Source organism: Loxodonta africana, chromosome 19 (genome assembly GCF_030014295.1).
Source record: "Loxodonta africana isolate mLoxAfr1 chromosome 19, mLoxAfr1.hap2, whole genome shotgun sequence".
Lineage (NCBI taxonomy): Eukaryota > Metazoa > Chordata > Mammalia > Proboscidea > Elephantidae > Loxodonta > Loxodonta africana.
In genome coordinates this window covers 20254125-20275938 of record NC_087360.1, presented here as the reverse complement: position 1 = coordinate 20275938, position 21814 = coordinate 20254125, and the positions used below count along the sequence as shown (strand labels likewise).

Below are 21814 nucleotides of genomic sequence, written 5' to 3'. Positions count from 1 at the left end.
CTTCCTAGTCTGTTCTAGTCAGGAAGCTCCGCTGAAACCTGTTCAGTGTCCTAGCAACACGCAAGCCTCCACCGATAGACAGGTGGTGGCAACACATGAGGTACGTTGGCTGGGAATTGAACCCTGGTCTCCCACATGGAAGGCACAAATTCTACCACTAAACCACCACCCTCCCCTTGGCTTCGTCGAGCCCAGCGTTTTCCCTCATTTACTGGATCACAAAGCCCTTTTTAAAATTCTCCAGAGCATGTGTGGGGAAAAAACAAGCTTTGGAAATAAATAGGAGTGATGGTCACACAGTGTTGTGAATGTAATTAGTGCCACTGAATTGTACACATAAAAACATGGTGAAAATTTTACGTTATATATATTTCAGCACTATAAAAAAATTTCCCCAGGATGGGCTTTGGTAAGTATTGATCTATAGGCTGTGGTTTCCCATACTTAAAAGCACTTGTACCCCATGGGTTTATTTGAACCTCTCAGTGCTGTGAGAAGCAGCCAGAGCGAGTAGACATTCCCACTGGGCAGACGGGGAAACTGAGGCTCAGAAAGGAGGCGTGGCAGAGTCAGGACCAGATCCCAGGGCCCCTGACTCCCTGCCTAGGGCTCTGTCCCCTCCTGCCCAGCAGTTGAGGGGCCGTGGGCCGAACACCGCCTTACCTCGCTTGTCCCTGCCCCCAGAGCCGTCCACGGGGAAGACCTGCCTGCCCAAGGCCCTGCTGAACCTGAGCAATGGCCGCAATGACACCATCCCCTTGCTCCTGGACATCGCCGAGCGCACGGGCAACATGCGCGAATTCATCAACTCGCCCTTCCGGGACGTCTACTACCGAGGTGGGGCTGGGCCAGACTAGGGGTCAGAGGGGAAGAGGTGGTGGGCTGCGGTGGGAGGTGTCAGGGGCACCATCCTGGCTTGTCCAGCCCCGAGAGCCTTCGTCTGCGCCTCCAGTGCCAGCAGGTACCCAGGAACTGATTGTTGAAGGAAGGAAAGAAGGAACAATAGCTGGCCCTTCCAACTCTGATATTCTGAGTCTCAGAATCAAAGCTTCTGAGATTCTGAGCTACACTGAGCCTAGTTACCCATGAACTTGGACTTCTGGACCTCAGATGCTGTGCACCCTAAGACTCTGGGATGAGTCTGTAAGCCAACAGCTCTAAGAAGCAAGGGTGCCCTGATTCCAAGCTCCCCTGCCCCGCCCTCCCAGTTCTAAATTCTGAGATGCTATGAATCAGTTGACCTTTCAGATTCTTTGTTATTAAGCTCCGAAGTCCATGAACTTCATATCCAGGGTCCAAAATTCTGTGAGACTAAGATGCGGTAGTTGCCTCTCTACCATTGAAGCGTGTGTGATTCTGAAGGCCCCCACATGTGCAATCTCTCAAGTTGATGTCCTTCAAGCCTAGAACTCTGCTCCCCTGATGCAACAGCTTTAGGCCCGGAGAATGTCCGAGGCCTTGTTTGCTACCCACGAGGTGGGGATGGCTGAGGCTGCAGTCCCCACCTCAGCGTCCACATTCGGCCCCCCTAGATCTGGTAGGGAGGCCCTGGGCGGTGCCAATATTTGAGCCCTCGACTACTAACCAAAAGGTTGGTGGGTTCGAACCCACCCAGAGGCACCTCAGAAGAAAGGCCTGGTGATCTGCTTCCACAGGGTCACAGCCTCGAAAACTCTCTGGAGCAGTTCTACTCTGCACACCCGGGGACACCACGAGTTGGAACGGGCTCAACGGCAGCTAATAACAACAAGACCTGGCAGAGTCTGCACCCCAGGTGACTGTCCCTCTGTCCCGCCACAGGTCAGACCGCCCTGCACATTGCCATCGAGCGCCGCTGCAAACACTATGTGGAGCTTCTTGTGGCCCAAGGGGCTGATGTCCACGCCCAGGCCCGAGGGCGCTTCTTCCAGCCTAAGGATGAAGGTGGCTACTTCTACTTTGGTGAGGAGGGGCCCTGGCAGGGGCTGGGGCATGAAGGGAAGAAGCTTGGAGTTGGGGGGCAAGGGGTACAGTCTGGTGTCCTCAGCCCTGACAGCTCCCCAAGCGCTAGAGCAACATTGGGCAGGGGCCCAGACTCCCTGGAGTCACAAACTGTGTTTCCGTCTTGCTCCCTGAGTTCATGCTGTGAAGAGGGAGAGCTGGGAGTCAGAGCCCTGGCTCCAAAAGCCCCCCTGCTCCTTGCCAGCCATGTGACTGCCAGTGCGGCACCTCACCTCCCTGAGCCTCCGCTTCCCCATCTGTACAATGGGCTCTTGAGAACCCAGGGGGGAGATGAGGCGGGATGGAGTTGGTGAATCCTCACCACCTGGCACCTTGCCGTGTGCATCCTGTAGCCCCATTACATGGGGCCGACTGTCGGGTTGCTGGGCCTGGTCCCTATCACCGCCGTGTCCTTACGGCTGGACCACTGAATTATTTGATCACTCCTGCTCACTCGCATGTTATGTGGGTCCCAGGGACAAAGTGAGAGATTCCACCACGATGTGTGCCCAGCCCCTCCACCTACCTGCCACTTGCTGTGAGTCAGCCCTGACTCATGGCAACCCCGTGTGTGTTAGAGAGCTATGCACCATAGGTTTTTTTTTTAAGTTATATAGTTCTTTTTATTGATATAATTTTGTTTTCTTTCCACCTTTGACTCTGCCATCTTCAGCATAGCTTCCAGGTGTTAGTCTGCCTCAGTTGGGTGGGAGGGGAAAGAATACAGTGATCATTGATCGCGATTCCAAGTAGGTATAAGAGCAGGTGAGGTAGGACATTGGGGTGACTGAATGGAGAAGGGGATTAGAGGGTAGAGCAGGAGATCTGGAAGCCTATGGTAGAAATCCGGCTATACCAGTCAAGGATTCTTTTTTGTTTTGGATGAATTTTTTTTTTTAATAATTTATTTATTTTGTTGTTGTTGTTGAAAATATACACGGCAGAACACATATACCAGTACAACAGTTTCTGCGTGTACAATTCGGTGACACTGATACATTCTTTGAGTTGTATAACCATTCTTACCTACACTATAGGGTCTTCAGTGCCTGGTATTTTGGAAGTAGATTCCCAGGCCTTTCTTCCAAGGCACCTCTGGGTGGACATGAACCGCCAACCTTTAGGTTTAACAGTGAGTCCGTTATCCATATATACCACTCAGGGACTCCTCCAGCCCCTCACAGCCCCCAAATCCTCTTGGCCATTGTCTTGGTCATCTAGTGTTGCTGTAACAGAAATGCCACAGGTGGATGGCTTTAACAAAGAGAAGTTTATTCTCTCACAGTCCAGTAGGCTAGAAGTCCAAATTCAGGACGTTGGCTCCAGGGGAAGGTTTTCTCTCTCTCGGCTCTGAAGGAAGGTCCTTGTCATCAGTCTTCTGTTGGTCTGGGAGCATCTCAGTGCAGGAACCTCAGGTCCAAAGGACGCGCTCTGCTCCTGGCACTGCTTTCTTGGTGGTGTGAAGTTCCCATGTCTCTCTGCTTGCCCCTGTCTTTTATATCTCAAAAGAGATTGGCCTAAAATACTAGCTAATCTTATAGATCTCGTCAATATAACTGCCGCTAATCCATCTCATTACATCATAGTGAGAGGTGTTACAACACACAGGGAAATCACAAAATGGCAGACAATCATACAATCCTGGGAATCATGACCTAGCCACGTTGACAGATAGTTTTGGGGGACACAGTTCAATCCATGACAGCCATGATCCCAGATTGCCACCCGCCATCACCCTTACCCACACCGGACTGTACCCACAGAAGCGATGCGCTCACGGTGACTGGCTCTGTATCCATCCTGCACCCGGAGTCTCATAGGGTTCCCCAAGGATCTGCAGGCAGATCCCCACCTCGGGGGGGGGGGCCCTACATTGACCACCCCCCATCCACCTGGCCCACAGGCGAGCTGCCCCTTTCGCTGGCTGCCTGCACCAACCAGCCCCACATCGTCAACTACCTGACGGAGAACCCCCACAAGAAGGCAGACATGCGGCGGCAGGACTCACGCGGCAACACGGTGCTCCACGCGTTGGTGGCCATTGCCGACAACACCCGCGAGAACACCAAGTTCGTCACCAAGATGTATGACCTGCTGCTGCTCAAGTGTGCCCGCCTCTTCCCTGGCAGCAACCTGGAGGCCGTGCTTAACAACGATGGCCTCTCGCCTCTGATGATGGCCGCCAAGACGGGCAAGATCGGGGTGAGTGTGGGGCTGGGGGGGCATAGCTGACCCACACACTCTTACCCCTTTCCGCGCGCGCGCGCGCGCGCACACACACACACACACACATACACAGAGGAGGAGGGGCTGCTGCTGTCATTCATTATTGGTAATAAATGCACTCACATCCCATTATGTCAACCTTATTGTGCAGATGCCCCAGCTCAAGAACTTGCTGTGGCTCCCTCTTACCCAGCCAAACTACTTAACTTACTCCCAAAGCCTCGCCCCTCGTTTTATCCCATTGGATGCTTACCACCCCCCCAACCGGCCAGGACAAGCCACTGATATCAAACAGAGTCCCAGGGCTCCAGCCCTCTAATACTCACCCACACCCCACTGTCAGGTCCTGGTTCACCCCCTGACCTGTTGAGTGGTCTTACATTGGTTCCTTCCCCACCCTGGGCCTTACAGTGTAGGGCCTAGAGCAGGGTTTCTTCACCTTGGAACTACTAACACGTCGGGCTGGCTAATCCTTTGTGGTGGGGTCTGTCTTGCGTACTGTAAGAAGTTTAGCAGCACTGTTGGCCTTGACCCACTAGATGCCAGTAGCACCCCCTTCTCCAGTTTTGACAACCAGACATCTCCAGACATTGCTCAGTGTCCCCTGGGGGCAAGCTCACCCCTGGGTCCAAGGCCTGGCTCAGCCACTTTGCATCGCGCTTCCCCTCTCTGTGCCTTTGTTTCCTCATCTGTAAAACGGGGATAATAATAGTGCCCTGTCATGTACTGATGTTGTGACAACTGATTAGGTTATCCACATAAAGCTCGAATAAAGAGCCTAGGGTGGGCTCGATAAAAGATAGTGGTTGGTAGGACTCCCTTAAAAATATAGCAAAAATGACCAAAATCACAATTATACCGGAGCCCTGAGGCAGTGCACAGGGCCTGGGTTTAAATTCTAGCTTTGTCCCACTCACTGCATGCCCTCAGGCAATTCACACCTGTCTCTGTGCCTCAGTTTCCCTGTATGTAAGCCACAGATGGTGGCATAGTAATAGGAAGGACGGAATAAGATAATTAGGATTAACTTATTAGTCAGGTGGACTCAGGAAGCTCTGGTAGTAGAATTCGTAAGCACTCAGCCACTAACCAAATGGTTGGTGGTTCGAACCCACCCAGCATCTCCGTGGGAGAAAGACCTGGTGACCTGTTCCTATTAAGATTACAGCCAAGAAAAGCCAATGGGGCAGTCCCACTCTGTCACATGGGTCACTGTGAGTTGGAGGCGGCCCAGCGTCAGCTAACAACAACAATAAGATCTATTCATTGGGCTCAAAGCCTAGTTTCACCTGAGGGGTGTGTGATCTCTGTTAATACCTTCCGTCTCTCTGAGCTTCCATTTGCTCACCTGTAAACCAAAGTGGTAAGAGTAAGAATCAAGGTAACATGAGAAAAGAGCCTGATACACGGTAGGTGCTCAGTAAACATTTCTCCCCCCTTTCTGTTCCGTTCTCTGAGGAGACGCCATTGGGTGGGCTGCTCACGCCCCTGAGTCCCGCCAGCGTGGGGCCCTGAGCAGTGGGTGCCCTTCCCCAGGGCTCGTGACACTTCCTCCTCCTGGGCAGGTATTTCAGCATATCATTCGGCGGGAGGTGACGGACGAGGACACGCGACACCTGTCCCGCAAGTTCAAGGATTGGGCCTACGGACCAGTGTATTCCTCACTCTACGACCTCTCCTCCCTGGACACGTGTGGGGAAGAGGCCTCCGTATTGGAGATCCTGGTGTATAACAGCAAGATCGAGGTGGGTGCCGGGGCAGGGCAGGGCCTGGGGGTGGTGGGGGAGGAGTACGACTGGAACCTGGTGGGGCCGCCTACCCTCCGTGGCCCAAAGTGGTGGGTCCATGGGCTGAGGGCAGGAGAAGGTGCCAACCAAGTGCCTGGAACAGCATCTGGTAATGGAGGGAATGGACAAGGCTTATAGGAGGATGCTAAGAGTGAGGCTTTGTCAGAGACACAAACGGATCCCTGTACACCAGTGTTCATGGCAGCACGGTTCACAGCAGTCAGTAGGTGGAAACAACCTAAACGTCCATCAACGGATGAATGGATAAATAGAATGTGGTACACATGTACAGTGAAATGAATACTACTGAACCATAAAGAGAAATGAAGTCCTCATATATGCCATGACATAGATGAACCCTGAAAACATTGTGCTGAGTGAAATAAGTCAATCACAAAACGACAAATGCTGTATGATCTCACTAATGTGAAATAACAAGAACAGGCAAATGTATAGACACCAAAGTTTATTAGTGGTTACCAGGGGCGGCCGGGGGCTGTGGGGGGAGAGGGGGCATCATTATTTACGAAGCACTGAGTTTCTGTTTATGGTGATGGGAAATCCATCAACGATTGTGGGCGATGGTCACCCAGTGTGATTAATGCCATTGCTATCACCAAATGGTACACCTGAAAAATGCTGAATTAGCAGATTGTTATATATGTTTTTACAACAGTAAAAAAAATCAAAAATAAAAAAAGAGTGGGGTTCTGGGGGCCAGCAGGGCTGGGTTCAGATCCTGGTTGTGTAATTTACATGCTGTGTGACTCAGGGGAGGTGGCTCAACCTCTCTGGGCCTCAGCTTCCTCATTTGTAACACAGGGATAAGGATAGTGCATAGGGTTGCTGAGAGGACCAAAGGAGTTAATTTCAGAGCAGCCTGGCACAGAGTAAACATTACGTGTCTGCTGTTATTATCAGTAGTTGTTATATGAAGTTTGGAAAACCCTTTTTTCCACTTAGCAGTGTTTTGTGAACATCGTTCCATGCCATTAAATATTCTTCTGCAATGTCATTGCTGCTTGTGAACGTACCACATTCTAATGAATCATTCCTCTATCGTTGGTCATTTGGGTTTCTGCCTTTAACTACCAGGGATAACACGGCAGTAACATCTTTGTGCTACAACATTGCACAAAGCCATGGCTATGAAGAAAGTCAAGTCCTTAGAGGAATAGGATGGTGTACAAACCGGGTAGAAAGAGCTGGAAACCAGGGGCAGGCAGCTTCCCTTCTATCCCTGCTCTACTGCTTCCTGGCTCTGTGAACTCTGCAAGATATCGCCCTTCTCTGGGCCAGACATCCCTCCTCTTTGAAATTAGTGACCAACTCAATTTAGACCAAAAGTGGCAGGAAGCTTAGCATCTCTGGTACAAACCGATTGGTAGTGTCTGCTGAGAAACTGTATCGAAAGCTGTTGTGCAGGGCTCAATTGTTGATGTCTGCCCTGGGTTTAGAATAGGGAAATTGTGCTAAGTGAGTCACGTATTTATCATCCTTGGGTTAAATTGCCCAATCTTGCTTCTTTTTTTAAATTCTTACTGAAAGTGTACACAGCAAAACAGACACCAATTCAATGATTTCCACATATACAACTCAGTGACATTGATCACATTTTCTAAGTTGTGCAACCATTCTCACCCTCCTTTTCTGAGTTGTTCCTGCTCCATTAATGTAAACTCACTGCCCCCTAAGGTTCCTAGCTAACCTTTTGAGTTGCTGTTGTCAGTTTGATCCCATATAGATAGCTCTTAAAAGAGCACCATGTTCAGGGCAAACATTCTTTCCTAAATAAGCTAATGTATGTTTTTTTTTTTATGGTTTGGTTTAAAGAAGACTTTTGGGGATATTTTTGTTTTCAGGTTTAAAGATTATCTCAGAGCAATAGTTTGGGGGCTTCATCCAGCCTCAGTGGCTCCAAAAAGTCTGGATTCCATGAGAATTTGGAATTCTGTTCCACATTTTTCCCCCTTTTGATCAGGATTCCTCTATAGAATCTTTGATCAAATATTCAGTAAATGTTGGCATCGCCTGTCTGGAGGGGAGATGAGAGGGCAGAAGCAGCCAGAAACTGGCTGAATGGACATGAGGAGAGAGAGTAGAGGGAAGGAGTGTGCTGTCTCATTAGGTGGAGAGCAATTAGGAGCATAAAGCAAGGTGTATATAAATTTTTGTATGAGAGACTGACATGATTTGTAAACTTTCACTTAAAGCACAATAAAAATTAATTAAAAAAAAAAATGTCCAGTAAGTGGAGTGAGGCACCATCCAATTCTTCTGGTCTCATGGCAAAGGGGGCAGTTGCTCATAGCCAATCCTACTTCTTGAATCAGAGTTTCTGAGGGTGGAGCCGGGATTGGTATTTTTAGCAAACCACGTAGATGATTTTACTGCCAGCAGCTTGATACCATCCACAGATTGAAGTTGGGGAGCCATGAGACTAGACATTCTTTAAGGATCTTTCCAGCTCTGGGATTCTGTGATCCTGAGATACGCAGGAAAGGTAAATTGGGGCAAAATTGGGCAGAGCCTCGAATGTTGAGCCCAGGAGCTTGGACTTTATTCTGAATCCCATCCAGTTCCCCGTGAATCCTTGCGTGTAGCTGGAGGATGGGTTAGGAAGAGAAAGAGCTCTCGAGGGAAGGCGTACTGGAGTCCCCATGTTGGGGAAGCAGCCCTGACCACCCTGCCTCCCGCAGAACCGCCATGAGATGCTGGCCGTGGAGCCCATCAATGAGCTACTGCGGGACAAGTGGCGCAAGTTCGGAGCTGTTTCCTTCTACATCAGCGTGGTCTCCTACCTGTGCGCCATGGTCATCTTCACCCTCACTGCCTACTACCAGCCACTGGAGGGCACTGTGAGTGCCATGGGCCCGGCAGAAACTGGGGAGGGCATTGGGCCGGGCCCCCCAGGACTGGGCATAGCCCAGCCCTCCTGGGTCCCCTGTATGACGGACTGGGGAAGAGTTAGGAACAGGATGGGGAGTGCTTCCCACACCCAGGGGTGGCTCTGAGCTGGGAGGAGACCCCACAGCCAGTCCAGGGCCAAGAGGATGAGGGAAGAGACTCCATACTGGAGCTCAGAGTATTGAGAGACATCTGGATCTGGGACCAGATGTTGGAGGGGCTGGGTGAGGACCTGTGTGCCCTCTGTTCCCCAGCCGCCATATCCTTACCGCACGACAGTGGACTACCTGAGGCTGGCTGGCGAAATCATCACCCTCTTCACTGGGGTTCTGTTCTTTTTCACCAATGTGAGTGCTTGTCTCCCAGATACCACCCACCCTGCATGGCCTTTTTTCCTCCTTTTTTTCCACCTTCTCTTCAAGGTCCCTAACCAAACCAAACCTGTTGCCGTCAAGTCGATTTGGACTCATAGCAACCGTATAGGATAGAATGGAACTGCCCCATAGGGTTTCCAAGGAGCAGCTGATGGATTCGAACTGCCCACCTTTAGGTTAGCAGCCAAGCTCTTAACCACTGTGGCACAAGGGCTCCTCCAGGTCCCTAGATAGTGCAAATGGTTTGCCTTCGACTACTAACCTAAAGGTTGGCAGTTCGAATCAACTCAGTTATGCCACAGAAGAAAGGCCTGGCAATCCGCTTCCATTTAGATTGCAGCCACGAAAACCCTATAGAGCATTTCTACTTCGTAACACATGGGGTCGCCACGAGTTGGAATTGACTCAATGGCAATGGGTTTGGTTTTGGGTTTGGTCTCTTCTTCCTGGAGTCCGTGGGTGGTGCAAATGGTTAACACACTCGGCTGTTAACAAAAAGGTTGGCAGTGCGAGTCAACGCAGAGTGCCTCGTCAGCAAGTCCTGGTGATCTGCTTCTGAACAATCAGCCACTGAAAGCTCCGTGGAGCACAGTTCTGCTCTGAGACACACAGGGTCGCCACGGGTTGAGGCTGGCTCAGTGGCAACTGGTTCTCTTCTTTCTTCTCCTTTTCCTCTCTTTCCTCCTTGTGTCCTTCCTTCTCTTCACCCACCTCCTTCTCCAACTCTGTATTCTCCTTCTCTTCTGTCTCTTTGTCCAACAGGTCACTGTACCCCACTGTGTCCTCCCTTCTTCCAGCCCTCCCTCCCTGCCCCCACTCTCCTGCTGACTCCCCTGCTTTCTCGGGCCTCCTCCCTTCCCCAGATCAAAGACTTGTTCATGAAGAAATGCCCTGGTGTGAACTCTCTGTTCATCGATGGCTCCTTCCAGCTGCTCTAGTGAGTAAATGTCCCTGGGCCAGCGGCTCCTGGATGAGGAAGGCAGGGTTGGGCTAGCGGGTCATCCTGACTGGAGCAGGAGGTGACTCTCTTCAGAGGGAATATACCCAACCCCTGCAGCTGTAACCCGAATTCAGGACAAGACAAAGGCCAAGCAAAATGGTCTTCTGGTTAAAGCAAGATTCTGGCTTGCTGGGGGGTTACCGTATATACCATCGATAGGAATAGGGTTCATTTCTTATGCCAATAATTGATTGCTAATGTCTGTCTGCCCTGTCCTGTTGAGAAGAATCTTGAGGCTGTGTTTGCGTTTAATGGGAAGGAGAGCTGAGATTGATGAGTGATGTCTGCCTAGGGCACAGGATAAGGGGGTTGCCGCATGTGCACCACATCTTTTTCTATTTCCCTTAGAATGAAATTTACTTAACCACAAAATCTCTCCTGAACATCCCTGAATCTCTCTCTAGCAATTCCAAAGTGTGTCTCTTTGGGATCTTGTAGGCTTTCAGGGCCATTACACACACTTTTAATTGCCAATTAATAGAGCATCTTGGTTAACAGGCTCCTGGATAATCTAACTAATCCACTTTATTTCTCTTCTGGGGGTCTAAAAGGACATCCTGATATACAGGAGGGCTTGGGGGCATATCCCCCCCCACAAGGCCTCATGGTACCCTCTCTGTTTTGGCCCCCCTCGTGGCCTTTGCTGCTCTGTAGCTTCATCTATTCTGTGCTGGTGATTGTCTCAGCGGCCCTCTACCTGGCGGGGATTGAGGCCTACTTGGCCGTCATGGTCTTTGCCCTGGTCCTGGGCTGGATGAACGCCCTGTACTTCACCCGTGGGCTGAAGCTGACGGGAACCTATAGCATCATGATCCAGAAGGTACGGACGGGGGACCCTCTGGACCTGTGTGTCCCTGCAAGGAGCCACACGTACCAATGTACGTCTTACCTGTGCAGATGGTACCCGTATATCTGAGGGTTGGAGGCCTTGTGGGGGCAGCAGGAAGGTCTGGGCATTGGGGGTGGAGGGGGGAAGGGTAGACGTAGAGAGCAAATTTGGGCTGGAGGAGTGGAGAGAATGAGAAACCATGTGTCTCGTCTTGGCCTTTTGGGTCTTTAGATCCTCTTCAAAGACCTTTTCCGCTTCCTGCTCGTCTACTTGCTCTTCATGATCGGCTATGCCTCAGGTGAGCTCTGGGTGCTGAGGTGAGACTGGCGGGGGCGGTGCAAGGCCTGGGGCAGGCAGCATCATGTGCTGCTGATACCAGCCAGCATTTGCTGAGCTCTCACTGTTTGCCTGGCACTGGGCTAAGTGCTTTACCATCCCTGCCTCATTTGATCCTTCCAATAAGCCTGTGAGGTAAGTACCTTTATTATCCCCCTTTACAGGCACAAAAACTGAGGCTTAGAAAGGTTAAATAACTTACCCAAGTTCAAAAGCTAGTAAATGGTAAAGCTGGTGTATCAGCTATTTAAAACAAACAAATAAACCCTTTGCCATCGAGTTGATTCCAACTCATAGTGACCCTATAGGACAGAGCTGAACTGCCTCATAGGATTTCTAAGGAGCTGCTGGTGGATTCCAACGGCTGACCTTTTGGTTCGCAGCTGAGCTCTTAACTACTGCACCACCAGGGCCCTGTTAGCTATTTAAGCCACCCCAAACTTAGAGGTTTTAAAAGACCACCATTTATTATTGCTCGCAAGTTTATAGGTCACCTGGTTGGTTCTGTAGACAGAGGCCAGGTTTGGCTGATCTCAGCCGAGTGCCTGTGTTTGTGGTCAGCTGGTGGGTTGGCCATGGGCTGACTGGCCTAGCTAGGGTGGCCTCATTTGGGGTGACTTTGCTCTCTTCCACGTGGCTCTCATCCTCCAGCTGGCTGACCTGAGCTTGTCCACCTGGTGTCCTAGGGCTCCAAGAACTTGAACTGAAGTCAGTAAAGCCACAGTGTCACTTCTGCCTCCTTCTTTTGGCCAAAGTAAGTCACAAGGCCAGCCCTGACTCAAAGGGCAGAGAAATAGACACATTGCAAGGGTAAAGCCACTTTGCAAACAGGGCAGGGGGAAAGACTGGGACAATTTTTGTAATTGATCTACCAGCGTGGGCCTTTTTTTTTTTTTTTGAGCCCAGGATTGGCCCACTCCACGGATGCTTTCTCCATGATGTCATTATGCTGAACTGAGGCATGCTGGGGCCTCAGTGGCACAGACCATGGAGGAAGGACCAGAAATGGGGCAAGTGACCAAGACATTGGACTAATCCCCAAGGGTGTGTGATCCGCCATCCAATGCCTGGTGTCCACAGGGGAGTGGCCACCTCAGGCTTGACCAGGCCGTGTTCACATTTCAGATTCTGCACAGGCAGCAGGAGTCTGATGGTGGTGATATTTTAACCCAGATAGTGCTGAGGGAATAATCTGTGAGGGTCATTTTAGAGAAGTGGGTCTCTAGCCTTGGCTGAGGAGATAGGGGCAGGGTACAGCTACCCTCTCCCAGGAATAGGGCCGTGAAGAAGAACTAGACAGAGTGTCAAGGGCTCAGCAATAGGTTGGGACCCAGGTTAGGAGTCTAGTCCTACTGTAGCCCTAATTATAGAAACTGAGGTAGAAGCTAGGGGCTAGTCAAAGGAGCAACCTAGGGGGCAGCCTGGTCCCAGGGCTTCTCTTGCCAGGGTATGCTAGATCTGCTAGATTGGGGTCTGAGGCTGACGTAACAAACATGGCACATTCGCTGCTGTTCCCCACTTTTGTGTCCATGGAAGACATTGCTAATGGATCACAGAACTATCTTTCTGATGAATACAAAGTCTCAGAATCCTTCAACATAAGGTTTCAATGGCCACTGTACAACTGAACAGCATTAGCTTGAGTGAGGCATTGGTGATTCAGTGGTAGAGTTCTCACCTTCCACGCAGGAGACCCGGGTTCGATTCCCAGGCAAAGCACCTCATGTGTAGCCACCACCTGTCTGTCAGTGGAGGCTTGCACGTTGCTACAATGCTGAACAGGTTTCAGCAGAGCTTCCAAACTAAGACGGACTAGAAAGAAAGGCCTGGTGATCTACTTCTGAAAATCAGCCCATGAAAACACTATGAATCACAATGGTTGGATCTACAACTGGTGGTGGGAATGGTGCAGGACCGGACAGTGTTATGTTTCGATCTGTTGTGCATGGGGTCACCATGAATTGGGCCCAATTTGAAGGCAGCTAACAACAAAGCATATGAGTTGAAACGTGTTTACCATCTCTGGTTGAAGGCAATATAATTCTACGCCCCACTGATCAAAGGGGCTGAGCCTCCTCCTGCTCCCTGCCCTGGCTGGTTTTGAGTCAGGTTGTTGCTGCTAAACTGTGTTGAGAAGGACTCTGAAGCATCATCTGGGCTTAGTGGGAAGGGATGAGCCCTGTGATCAACTTGAGATGTCTGAGGGGGCGAGACTGCTAGAGACCACAGCTTTGGGGACAGTCAGGACTGATACCTGGTTTCTACTTCCACCTTTCCTCTCTGACCTGGTGTGGATGGGACACAAGAGTGTGAGAGACAGTCTGTCCCGGGGAATGCTGGGAATGAGAGGTTAGGTCAGGGTTTCTCACCCTTGGCACTCTTGGATCATTCTTGGTTGTGGGGGCTGTCCTATGCATTGCAGGATGTTGTTAAGACTGAATTGTGTCACCCCAAAATATGTGTTGGAATCCTAACCCCTATACCTGTGGATATAATCCCATTTGGGACTAAGGCTTTCCTTGTTATGTTAATGAGGGCCTATCCGTGTAAGATGTGTCTTAAACCCACTCACTTTTGAGACATGAAAAGAGCAGATTCAACACAGAAGCAAGCAAGCACAGATGAGATAAAGATAGATGTCATGTGGAGACCCCTAAGGAACCAAGGATCACGAGGGCTACAGAAGCTGAGACAAGGATTTCCTCCCAGAGCGGCCAGAGAAAGCCTTCTTCCAGAACCGGCACCCTGAATTCAGACTCCTAGCCTCCTGTTTGCTATAGCCATCCACTTGTATTGCTGTTACGGCAGCACTAAATAGCTGAAACAAATGTTGAGGAGCTTCTCCAGGCTCTACCCAAAGAGCCCTGGCGGCGCAGTGGTTAAACGCTGGGCTGCTAACAGAAAGGTTGGCAGTTCAAACCCACCGGCCGTTCTCCAAGAGAAAGATATAGCAGTCTGCGTTCATGAAGATTTCAGCCTTGGAAGCCCTATGGGGCAATTCTGTCCTATAGGGTTGCTGTGAGTTGGAATCGACTGGATGGCAGTGGGGTCTAGCCTCTGCCCACTATATGCCAGTAGCATCTCCGCTCCCAGGTGTGACAACCAAAAATCTCTCCAGACATTGCTGAGTCTCCCTGGGGGCTGGTGGGGTAGTGGTTACCCCTGGCTGAGAACCACTTCTAGACCCTGTATGCTTCTTCCTTGTCAGCAAGAGTCTGTGGAAACAGCATGGGTGTTGGGATCAGGAGGAGCTGGGGTCCCGCCTCGGCTTGCCCTATTAGCTGGATAACCTTGGGTCAGTGCTCTCGCCTCTCCAGGCCTCAGCTTTCCCCTCCATAAAATGGGAATGATGCTGTCCACCTCTTCAGCACTCAGTGGATGCCACCCCCATCCCTCCCACAGCCCTGGTCTCCCTCCTGAACCCTTGTGCCAACATGAAGGTGTGCAACCAGGACCAGACCAATTGCTCAGTGCCCACCTACCCCTCGTGCCGCGACAGCGAGACCTTCAGCACCTTCCTCCTGGACCTCTTCAAGCTGACCATCGGCATGGGCGACCTGGAGATGCTGAGCAGCGCCAAGTACCCCGTAGTCTTCATCATCCTGCTGGTCACCTACATCATCCTCACCTTTGTACTGCTCCTCAACATGCTCATTGCCCTCATGGGGGAGACGGTGGGCCAGGTCTCCAAGGAGAGCAAGCATATCTGGAAGCTGCAGGTGAGGCCCCGGACACCCTGCCCCACTGGGGGTACATCATACGATGCAGACTGGCAGCCAGCGGACTAGATTTGGCCAGCAAAGATAGTTTCTTTTCTGGCTCACCATCCTTTTGGAAAATTTAAAGCCACATTTAAAAGTCAAGAGATTTCATATAAAAATCCCGATTTCTGGCCTTGTTTTGAAAAATTGGAAGCCCCGGCAACACCAGACTCATATTCCTGCCTGGTGGCCACCAGGTGGACTGAGAGGCTCCCGTTGGACAGGGCATCCCTGGTTTGCCCCACTCCCCACCCCTCCCTAGTGTGCCCCACACCGAGTGGTGACTGCTGTATATGTGTTGTGAGACTTGGGCCATGGTCTTTCTGCATCTGATCCTTCTGGCCGCACTCATTTGCTTTTCTGCCAGGCACCTGTTTCGGGGGCATTAGGGGCCACAAGGCCTAGTTCTCTGCCCACCTTGGCCCATGCGCCATTAGGGCAGCAGGCATGGAGTTGGGGGAGGGTCACTGATGGCCCACCCTGACCTTTCTCTCCCTGCAGTGGGCCACCACCATCCTGGACATCGAGCGCTCCTTTCCCGTGTTCTTAAGAAAGGCCTTCCGCTCCGGAGAGATGGTGACTGTGGGCAAGAGCTCAGACGGCACTCCAGACCGCAGGTGGTGCTTCAGGTGAGGCGGGGCCAGAGGTGGACCAGGACCACCATTGGGGCGAAAGGGGTGAATGGGGTGAATGGGCCCCCTGCTGCTTCCTCTTACGTTTCTGTCCATTGCAACTTTGGGAGCCTTGAAGGCCCAACCGGAGTTCGGTTCCACTGTGTGATCTTGTGCAGGTTGGGTCTCTTCTCTCAGCCTCAGTTTCTGCATCTATGGAATGGGGATAGCAATAGCACCACCTCATAGGCCAGTGCCCAGCGCATGTTGGGACGCCCAAAATGGCAGCCTGTGTCAGTCATCGGCCCCTCGCTCAGGGAAGATGGAGCTGTGGAGGCGGGTACTGACTTAGCGTATCCCTTTCTTTTTTAATTTATTTTATTTTTGTCGTTGTTGAGAATATCCACAGCGGAACATTCACCACTTCAACAGTTTTCTACATGTACAATTCAGCGACGTGGATTTCATTCTTTGAGCTGTGCGACCATTCTCATCCTCCTTTTCTGAGTTGTTCTTTCCCATTAACCTGAACTCACTGCCTCCTAAGTTTCCTATCTAACCTTTCGAGTTGCTGTTGTCACTTTGATCTCGTATAGATAGTTCTTAAAAGAGTACATCAGAGCATCGCTTTCTATCGCCCACACGCTGGCTGGGCTTTGGTGCCCTGGCTGATGTGGGGAAACCAAGCCATCAGCAGCTCCCAGGGCTTGGGGCATTCCCCTGCCTGACTGAGGGGCCTTGTACAGACTGCCTCCATCTTCCAGATGCATGGGGAATGGCAGCTTCTTCAGGGAAGCCCGTGGTGAATCATTTCGTTAAGACGAGTCATTCGTTGTAAAGCGATTGCCAGTGTAGCATATGAGTCTAGCGTTCAAGTCAGGCAAGACTGGGGTCCAATCCTGACTCTGTAACTTACCAGCTTTGTGACCTTAGCTGAACAGTTTAGCCTCTTAGAGCCTCAGTTTCCTGATCTGTAAAATGGGAATAGTGAATGTTTTACTTACTTTGCTGACATGTAGCAATTGCTCAAAAAGTGGAGGTTGTATGAAAATACAAAAAATTATTTTAAAAAATGCAAATGGTATGGAGCCATTTTGGGCCCAGGAGGCGAGAACTGACTTTACCAGGGAGTCCAGGTGGCACAAGTCATTAAGCACTTGACTGCTAGGTAAAAGGTTGGCAGTTCAGGCCTGCCCAGGGGCACCTCAATGCCAGTTAAGAACAACCCAGGAACAAGAAGTAATAGCACCAAGAAGGAGAGTGTGCTAGGGAGCCTGGAGTAGGAAGGCTGCCCAGGGGTGTACGGGGGGTGCCTATCTTGGCAGGGGGCACCCCCGACCCTTTTCTCTGGCCTCGCCAGGGTGGATGAGGTGAACTGGTCCCACTGGAACCAGAACTTGGGCATCATTAACGAGGACCCCGGCAAGAATGAGACGTACCAGTATTACGGCTTCTCGCACACTGTGGGCCGCCTCAGGAGGGGTGAGTAGAAGGGAGGGTGGGGTGGAGGGGAAAGACGGGCACAGAGGGGAGCCCTGGTCCATCCTTAACACTAACTTGCTTTAAGCAATCCCGTCCCCTCTCCAGGACTCAACGTCCGTGTCTATAGAATGGGAGGATCAGGTGGACTGGCCACTAAGTTTCCTTGCATGCTTGTGAATGGCTGGGGTAGCTCACCTTTGCGGATAGGAGCTGCAGTGGGGCGGGGAGGCCAGGGTCCTCGGCCTTCTTGCGATGGCGGAACCCCTTCTGTTTTCTCACTAAACCATAAACGAGGGTGGTGTGGTACAAAGGGTATGGATGTTCAGGCCCTTCAGACCCAAGCTTGAATCCTGGTTCTTCCGTGCCCTTCCTGGGTGTTCCTGGGCAGGTGCCTTGCCCTCTCTGAACCCCCGTTTCCACCTCTGTAAAATGGGAATAATAATACCCCCTAAGCGTTCAATATGTGCGTGCACTCTCCATCTCCCTGACCCCTCGCTCCATTGCACCCACTGCACAGATCGTTGGTCTTCGGTGGTACCCCGCGTGGTGGAGCTGAACAAGAGTTCGAACCAGGATGAGGTGGTGGTGCCTCTTGACACCATGGGGAATCCCAGCTGTGACAGCCACCAACAGAGTTACCCCCCCAAGTGGAGGACCGACAACGCCCCCCTCTAGGGTCTGTGGGCCAAGGTCTCTGGCCTTCAGCACTCCCCATGCCCTCTGCCCACCCTTTTCTAGTCCAACTGCATTTCAGCCACTGCTAGGGGGAGTCCGCCTGACCCCCAGAGGGGAGAGCTGGGCAGAGCTGCTACAAAGGCCCCAGGACCCTTTGCCCTCAGCTCCGCCTCCCCACCTGGAGCTGGGGGTCCTGGCCGCCTGTCTCACTCCCATGGAGTCACATTTGCTGGTGCCAGGGCTCCCTGCCCACAGGGGCTCCACCCCTGCCCCCACCTCACCGTTATTTATTTGCTCAGCACTCGGGAAAGCAGCATGGCCCTGCCCCCAACGGGGGCCTGGCAGAGACCTCAGGACCCCTTTCCAGGTGTGCTACCTGGCTGAGTCCCCAGCCCCAACCCGTGCCTTGGGCTACACATACTGCCATGTCAGCCACATGGTGGCTTTGCTGAGAGGCTGGGGCCCTGGGGTGGGACCACACCTTCTATATGTTCTGTAGAGTATCTGGGACTTGTCGGTGCTCAATAAATGTTCACTCATAGATGGTGGAGACGGTGGGACCATGGTGGTGGGGGTGATGGTAACAGGCAAAGGGATGCAGAAAGGAAGATGGGAGAACTAGGAATGCCTGTGGTGGAGGGGAGGAGAAAGGGAGAGAACAAGGGTCAGAAGTGAGAACCAAGATGGTGGGTAGGGTCGTGGTGGTGGTGGTGGTGGCTGGGTTGGGAATGGTTTTAATGGTGGTGGCCTGAGGGATGGGGTGAGAATGGAGTGGTGATGGGAAAGGAAAAGATGAAGGAAATGGGGAGGAGAGTGTGCTGGTAGGGAGATAGTAATGCTGGTGGGGAGATAGTAATGCTGGTGGGGAGATAGTAATGCTGGTGGGGAGATAGTAATACTGTGAGAAGATAGTAATGCTGGTGGGGAGATAGTGATGCTGTGAGGAGATAGTAATACTGATGGGGAGAGTAATGCTGTGAGGAGAAAGTCGTGCTGGTGGGGAGACAGTAATGCTGGTGGAGAGATAGTAATGCTGTGAGGAGATAGTCATGCTGGTGAGACAGTCATGCTGGTGAGGAGATAGTAATGCTGGTGGGGAGGTAGTAATGCTGTGAGGAGATAGTCATGCTGGTGAGGAGATAGTCATGCTGGTGAGGAGATAGTAATGCTGGTGGGGAGATAGTAATGCTGGTGGGGAGGTAGTAATGCTGTGAGGAGATAGTCATGCTGGTGGGGAGACAGTAATGCTGGTGGAGAGATAGTAATGCTGTGAGGAGATAGTCATGCTGGTGAGGAGATAGTCATGCTGGTGAGGAGATAGTAATGCTGGTGGGGAGGTAGTAATGCTGTGAGGAGATAGTCATGCTGGTGGGGAGACAGTCATGCTGGTGGAGAGATAGTAATGCTGTGAGGAGATAGTCATGCTGATGAGGAGATAGTCATGCTGGTGGGGAGATAGTCATGCTGTGAGGAGATAGTCATGCTGGTGAGGAGATAGTCATGCTGGTGAGGAGATAGTCATGCTGGTGGGGAGATAGTAATGCTGTGAGGAGAGAGTGATACTGTGGGGAGATAGTCATGCTGGTGAGGAGATAGTCCTGCTGGTGGGGAGATAGTAATGCTGTGAGGAGATAGTAATGCTGTGAGGAGATAGTCATGCTGGTGGGGAGACAGTAATGCTGGTGGAGAGATAGTAATGCTGTGAAGAGATAGTAATGCTGGTGAGGAGATAGTCATGCTGGTGGGGAGATAGTAATGCTGGTGGGGAGATAGTCATGCTAGTGAGGAGATAGTCATGCTGGTGGGGAGATAGTAATGCTGTGAGGAGAGAGTGATACTGTGGGGAGATAGTCATGCTGGTGGGGCGACAGTCATGCTATTGGAGAGATAGTAATGCTGGTGGGGAGATAGTAATACTGGTGGGGAGATAGTAATGCTGGTGGGGAGATAGTAATGCTGGTGAGGAGATAGTCATGCTGGTGGGGAGATAGTCATGCTGGTGGGGAGATAATAATGCTGTGAGGAGATAGTAATGCTGGTGGGGAGGTAGTAATGCTGTGGGGGGATAGTCATGCTGGTAGGGAAATAGTAAGGCTGTGAGGAGCTAGTAATGCTGGTGAGGAGATAGTAATGTTGGTGGGGAGATAGTAATGCTGTGAGGAGATAGTAATGCTGGTGGGGAGGTAGTAATGCTGTGGAGAGATAGTCATGCTGGTAGGGAGATAGTAAGGCTGTGAGGAGATAGTAATGCTGGTGAGGAGATAGTAATGCTGGTAGGGAGAAAGTAATGCTGTGAGGAGATAGTAATACTGGTGGAGAGATAGTAATGCCATTGGAGAGACAGTATACTGGTGGGGAGATAATAATGCTGTGAGGAGATAGTAATGCTGGTGGGGAGAGAGTAATGCCATTGGAGAGACAGTAATGCTGGTGGGGAGATAGTAATGCTGGTGGGGAGATAATAATGCTGTGAGGAGATAGTAATGCTGGTGGGGAGGTAGTAATGCTGTGAGGAGATAGTAATGCTGGTGGGGAGACAGTCATGCTGGTAGGGAGACAGTCATGCTGGTGGGGAGACAGTAATGCTGTGAGGAGATGGTAATGGTGGTGGGGCAACAGTCATGCTGGTAGGGAGATAGTAATGCTGGTGGAAAGATAGTAATGCTGTGAGGAGATAGTAATGCAGGTGGGGAGATAGTAATGCTGTGAGGAGATAGTAATGCTGGTGGAGAGAAAGTAATGCTGTAAGAGATAGTCGTGGTGCTGGTGGGGAGATAGGAATGCTGGTGAGGAGATAGTCATGCTGATGGGGTGATAGTAATGTTATGAGGAGCTAGTAATACTGGTGGGGAGACAGTAATGCTGGTGGGGAGATAGTAATGCTCTAGAGAGAGAGTAATGCTGATGGGGAGATAGTCATGCTGGTGGGGACATAGTAATGCTGGTGGGGAGGTAGTAATACTAGTGAGGGGATAATAATGTTGGTAGAAGTAGTAGGGTTGGACAGGGACACCCATTCTGAGGGGGATAGGGAAGCTATCAGGGGGGTAGGAGAAGAGCAGGCACGGAGGGGACATTAGTGGAGATGAGTGAAAGTGAGAGTGACCATGGGAAGGAAGAGGTGAAGATTGGATTGTTGATGGTGTTTGTGAGCTGGAGTGGGGAAGGACTTATGGTGGTGGGCTGTGGGTGGGCGATGGCCCTCCTTGGGTGCCTGCCTGCCTGTTTCCCTCCATGGGCCTGTGTCCCATCTGGTCTTGTGGATAGCTTCTGAGGGCACCCATTCACGCGGGGTTATACTTGTTATTGCCAGTCCAGCCGCCAGGCAGCTCCTGGCATGAGGAGGGGGGATCCCCGCAGATACCACCTCTTGCTGCCTCCACCCTGGACCCAAGGAATCTAGAGCTGGTAGAAGCTGAGAGTTCCTGGGTCTTGGCTCAGGTTGGGGGTCTTCTGTCCCCTCTAAGCTTCGGTGGAGAAGAGTGTGGGTCTTTGAGAACCCGGCAAGGGCAGCTCTCGGAAGAGCACTGGGCTTGGAGTCTGTAGAGCCAGGTTTGCACCCTGTCTATCCCCTGTGTTGTTTTGTGAGAACTTTGGTCGAGTCACTTTCCCTCTCTAGGGCTGCCATGTCCTCATTCTGTTAGAGGGTAAGAACTCATTGACACCAGGGATGTGAAGGATAGGTAGGTATGGACAGCTATCTGCCAGTGACTCAGCTCCAACTCATGCCCATTCCTCAGGTTCAAGTCCATTATTGTGGCTGTTGTGCAAATCCGTCTCCCTGAGGGTCTCCCTCGCCCTCACTGGCCCTCTACTTCATCAGACATGATGTCCTCCTCACTGATT

The 21814-nt window shown here is 51.4% G+C and overlaps 1 protein-coding gene across 1 annotated transcript in view; it reads left to right on the top strand.

The window, feature by feature from the left end:
• TRPV4 (transient receptor potential cation channel subfamily V member 4) overlaps positions 1-18509 on the top strand; it is a 28553-nt gene extending 10044 nt beyond the window's left edge. Inside the window, exons 3-15 of the mRNA XM_064272339.1 lie at positions 685-837; positions 1801-1941; positions 3884-4182; positions 5772-5951; positions 8693-8851; positions 9155-9247; positions 10138-10211; positions 10929-11094; positions 11335-11401; positions 14842-15158; positions 15702-15829; positions 17172-17293; positions 17811-18509. Of these exons, the coding sequence (XP_064128409.1) occupies positions 685-837; positions 1801-1941; positions 3884-4182; positions 5772-5951; positions 8693-8851; positions 9155-9247; positions 10138-10211; positions 10929-11094; positions 11335-11401; positions 14842-15158; positions 15702-15829; positions 17172-17293; positions 17811-17968 (2057 nt within the window). The 3' untranslated portion in view covers positions 17969-18509. The remainder of the gene's footprint in view (positions 1-684; positions 838-1800; positions 1942-3883; positions 4183-5771; positions 5952-8692; positions 8852-9154; positions 9248-10137; positions 10212-10928; positions 11095-11334; positions 11402-14841; positions 15159-15701; positions 15830-17171; positions 17294-17810) is intronic.
• Positions 18510-21814: the final 3305 nt, after the last annotated feature.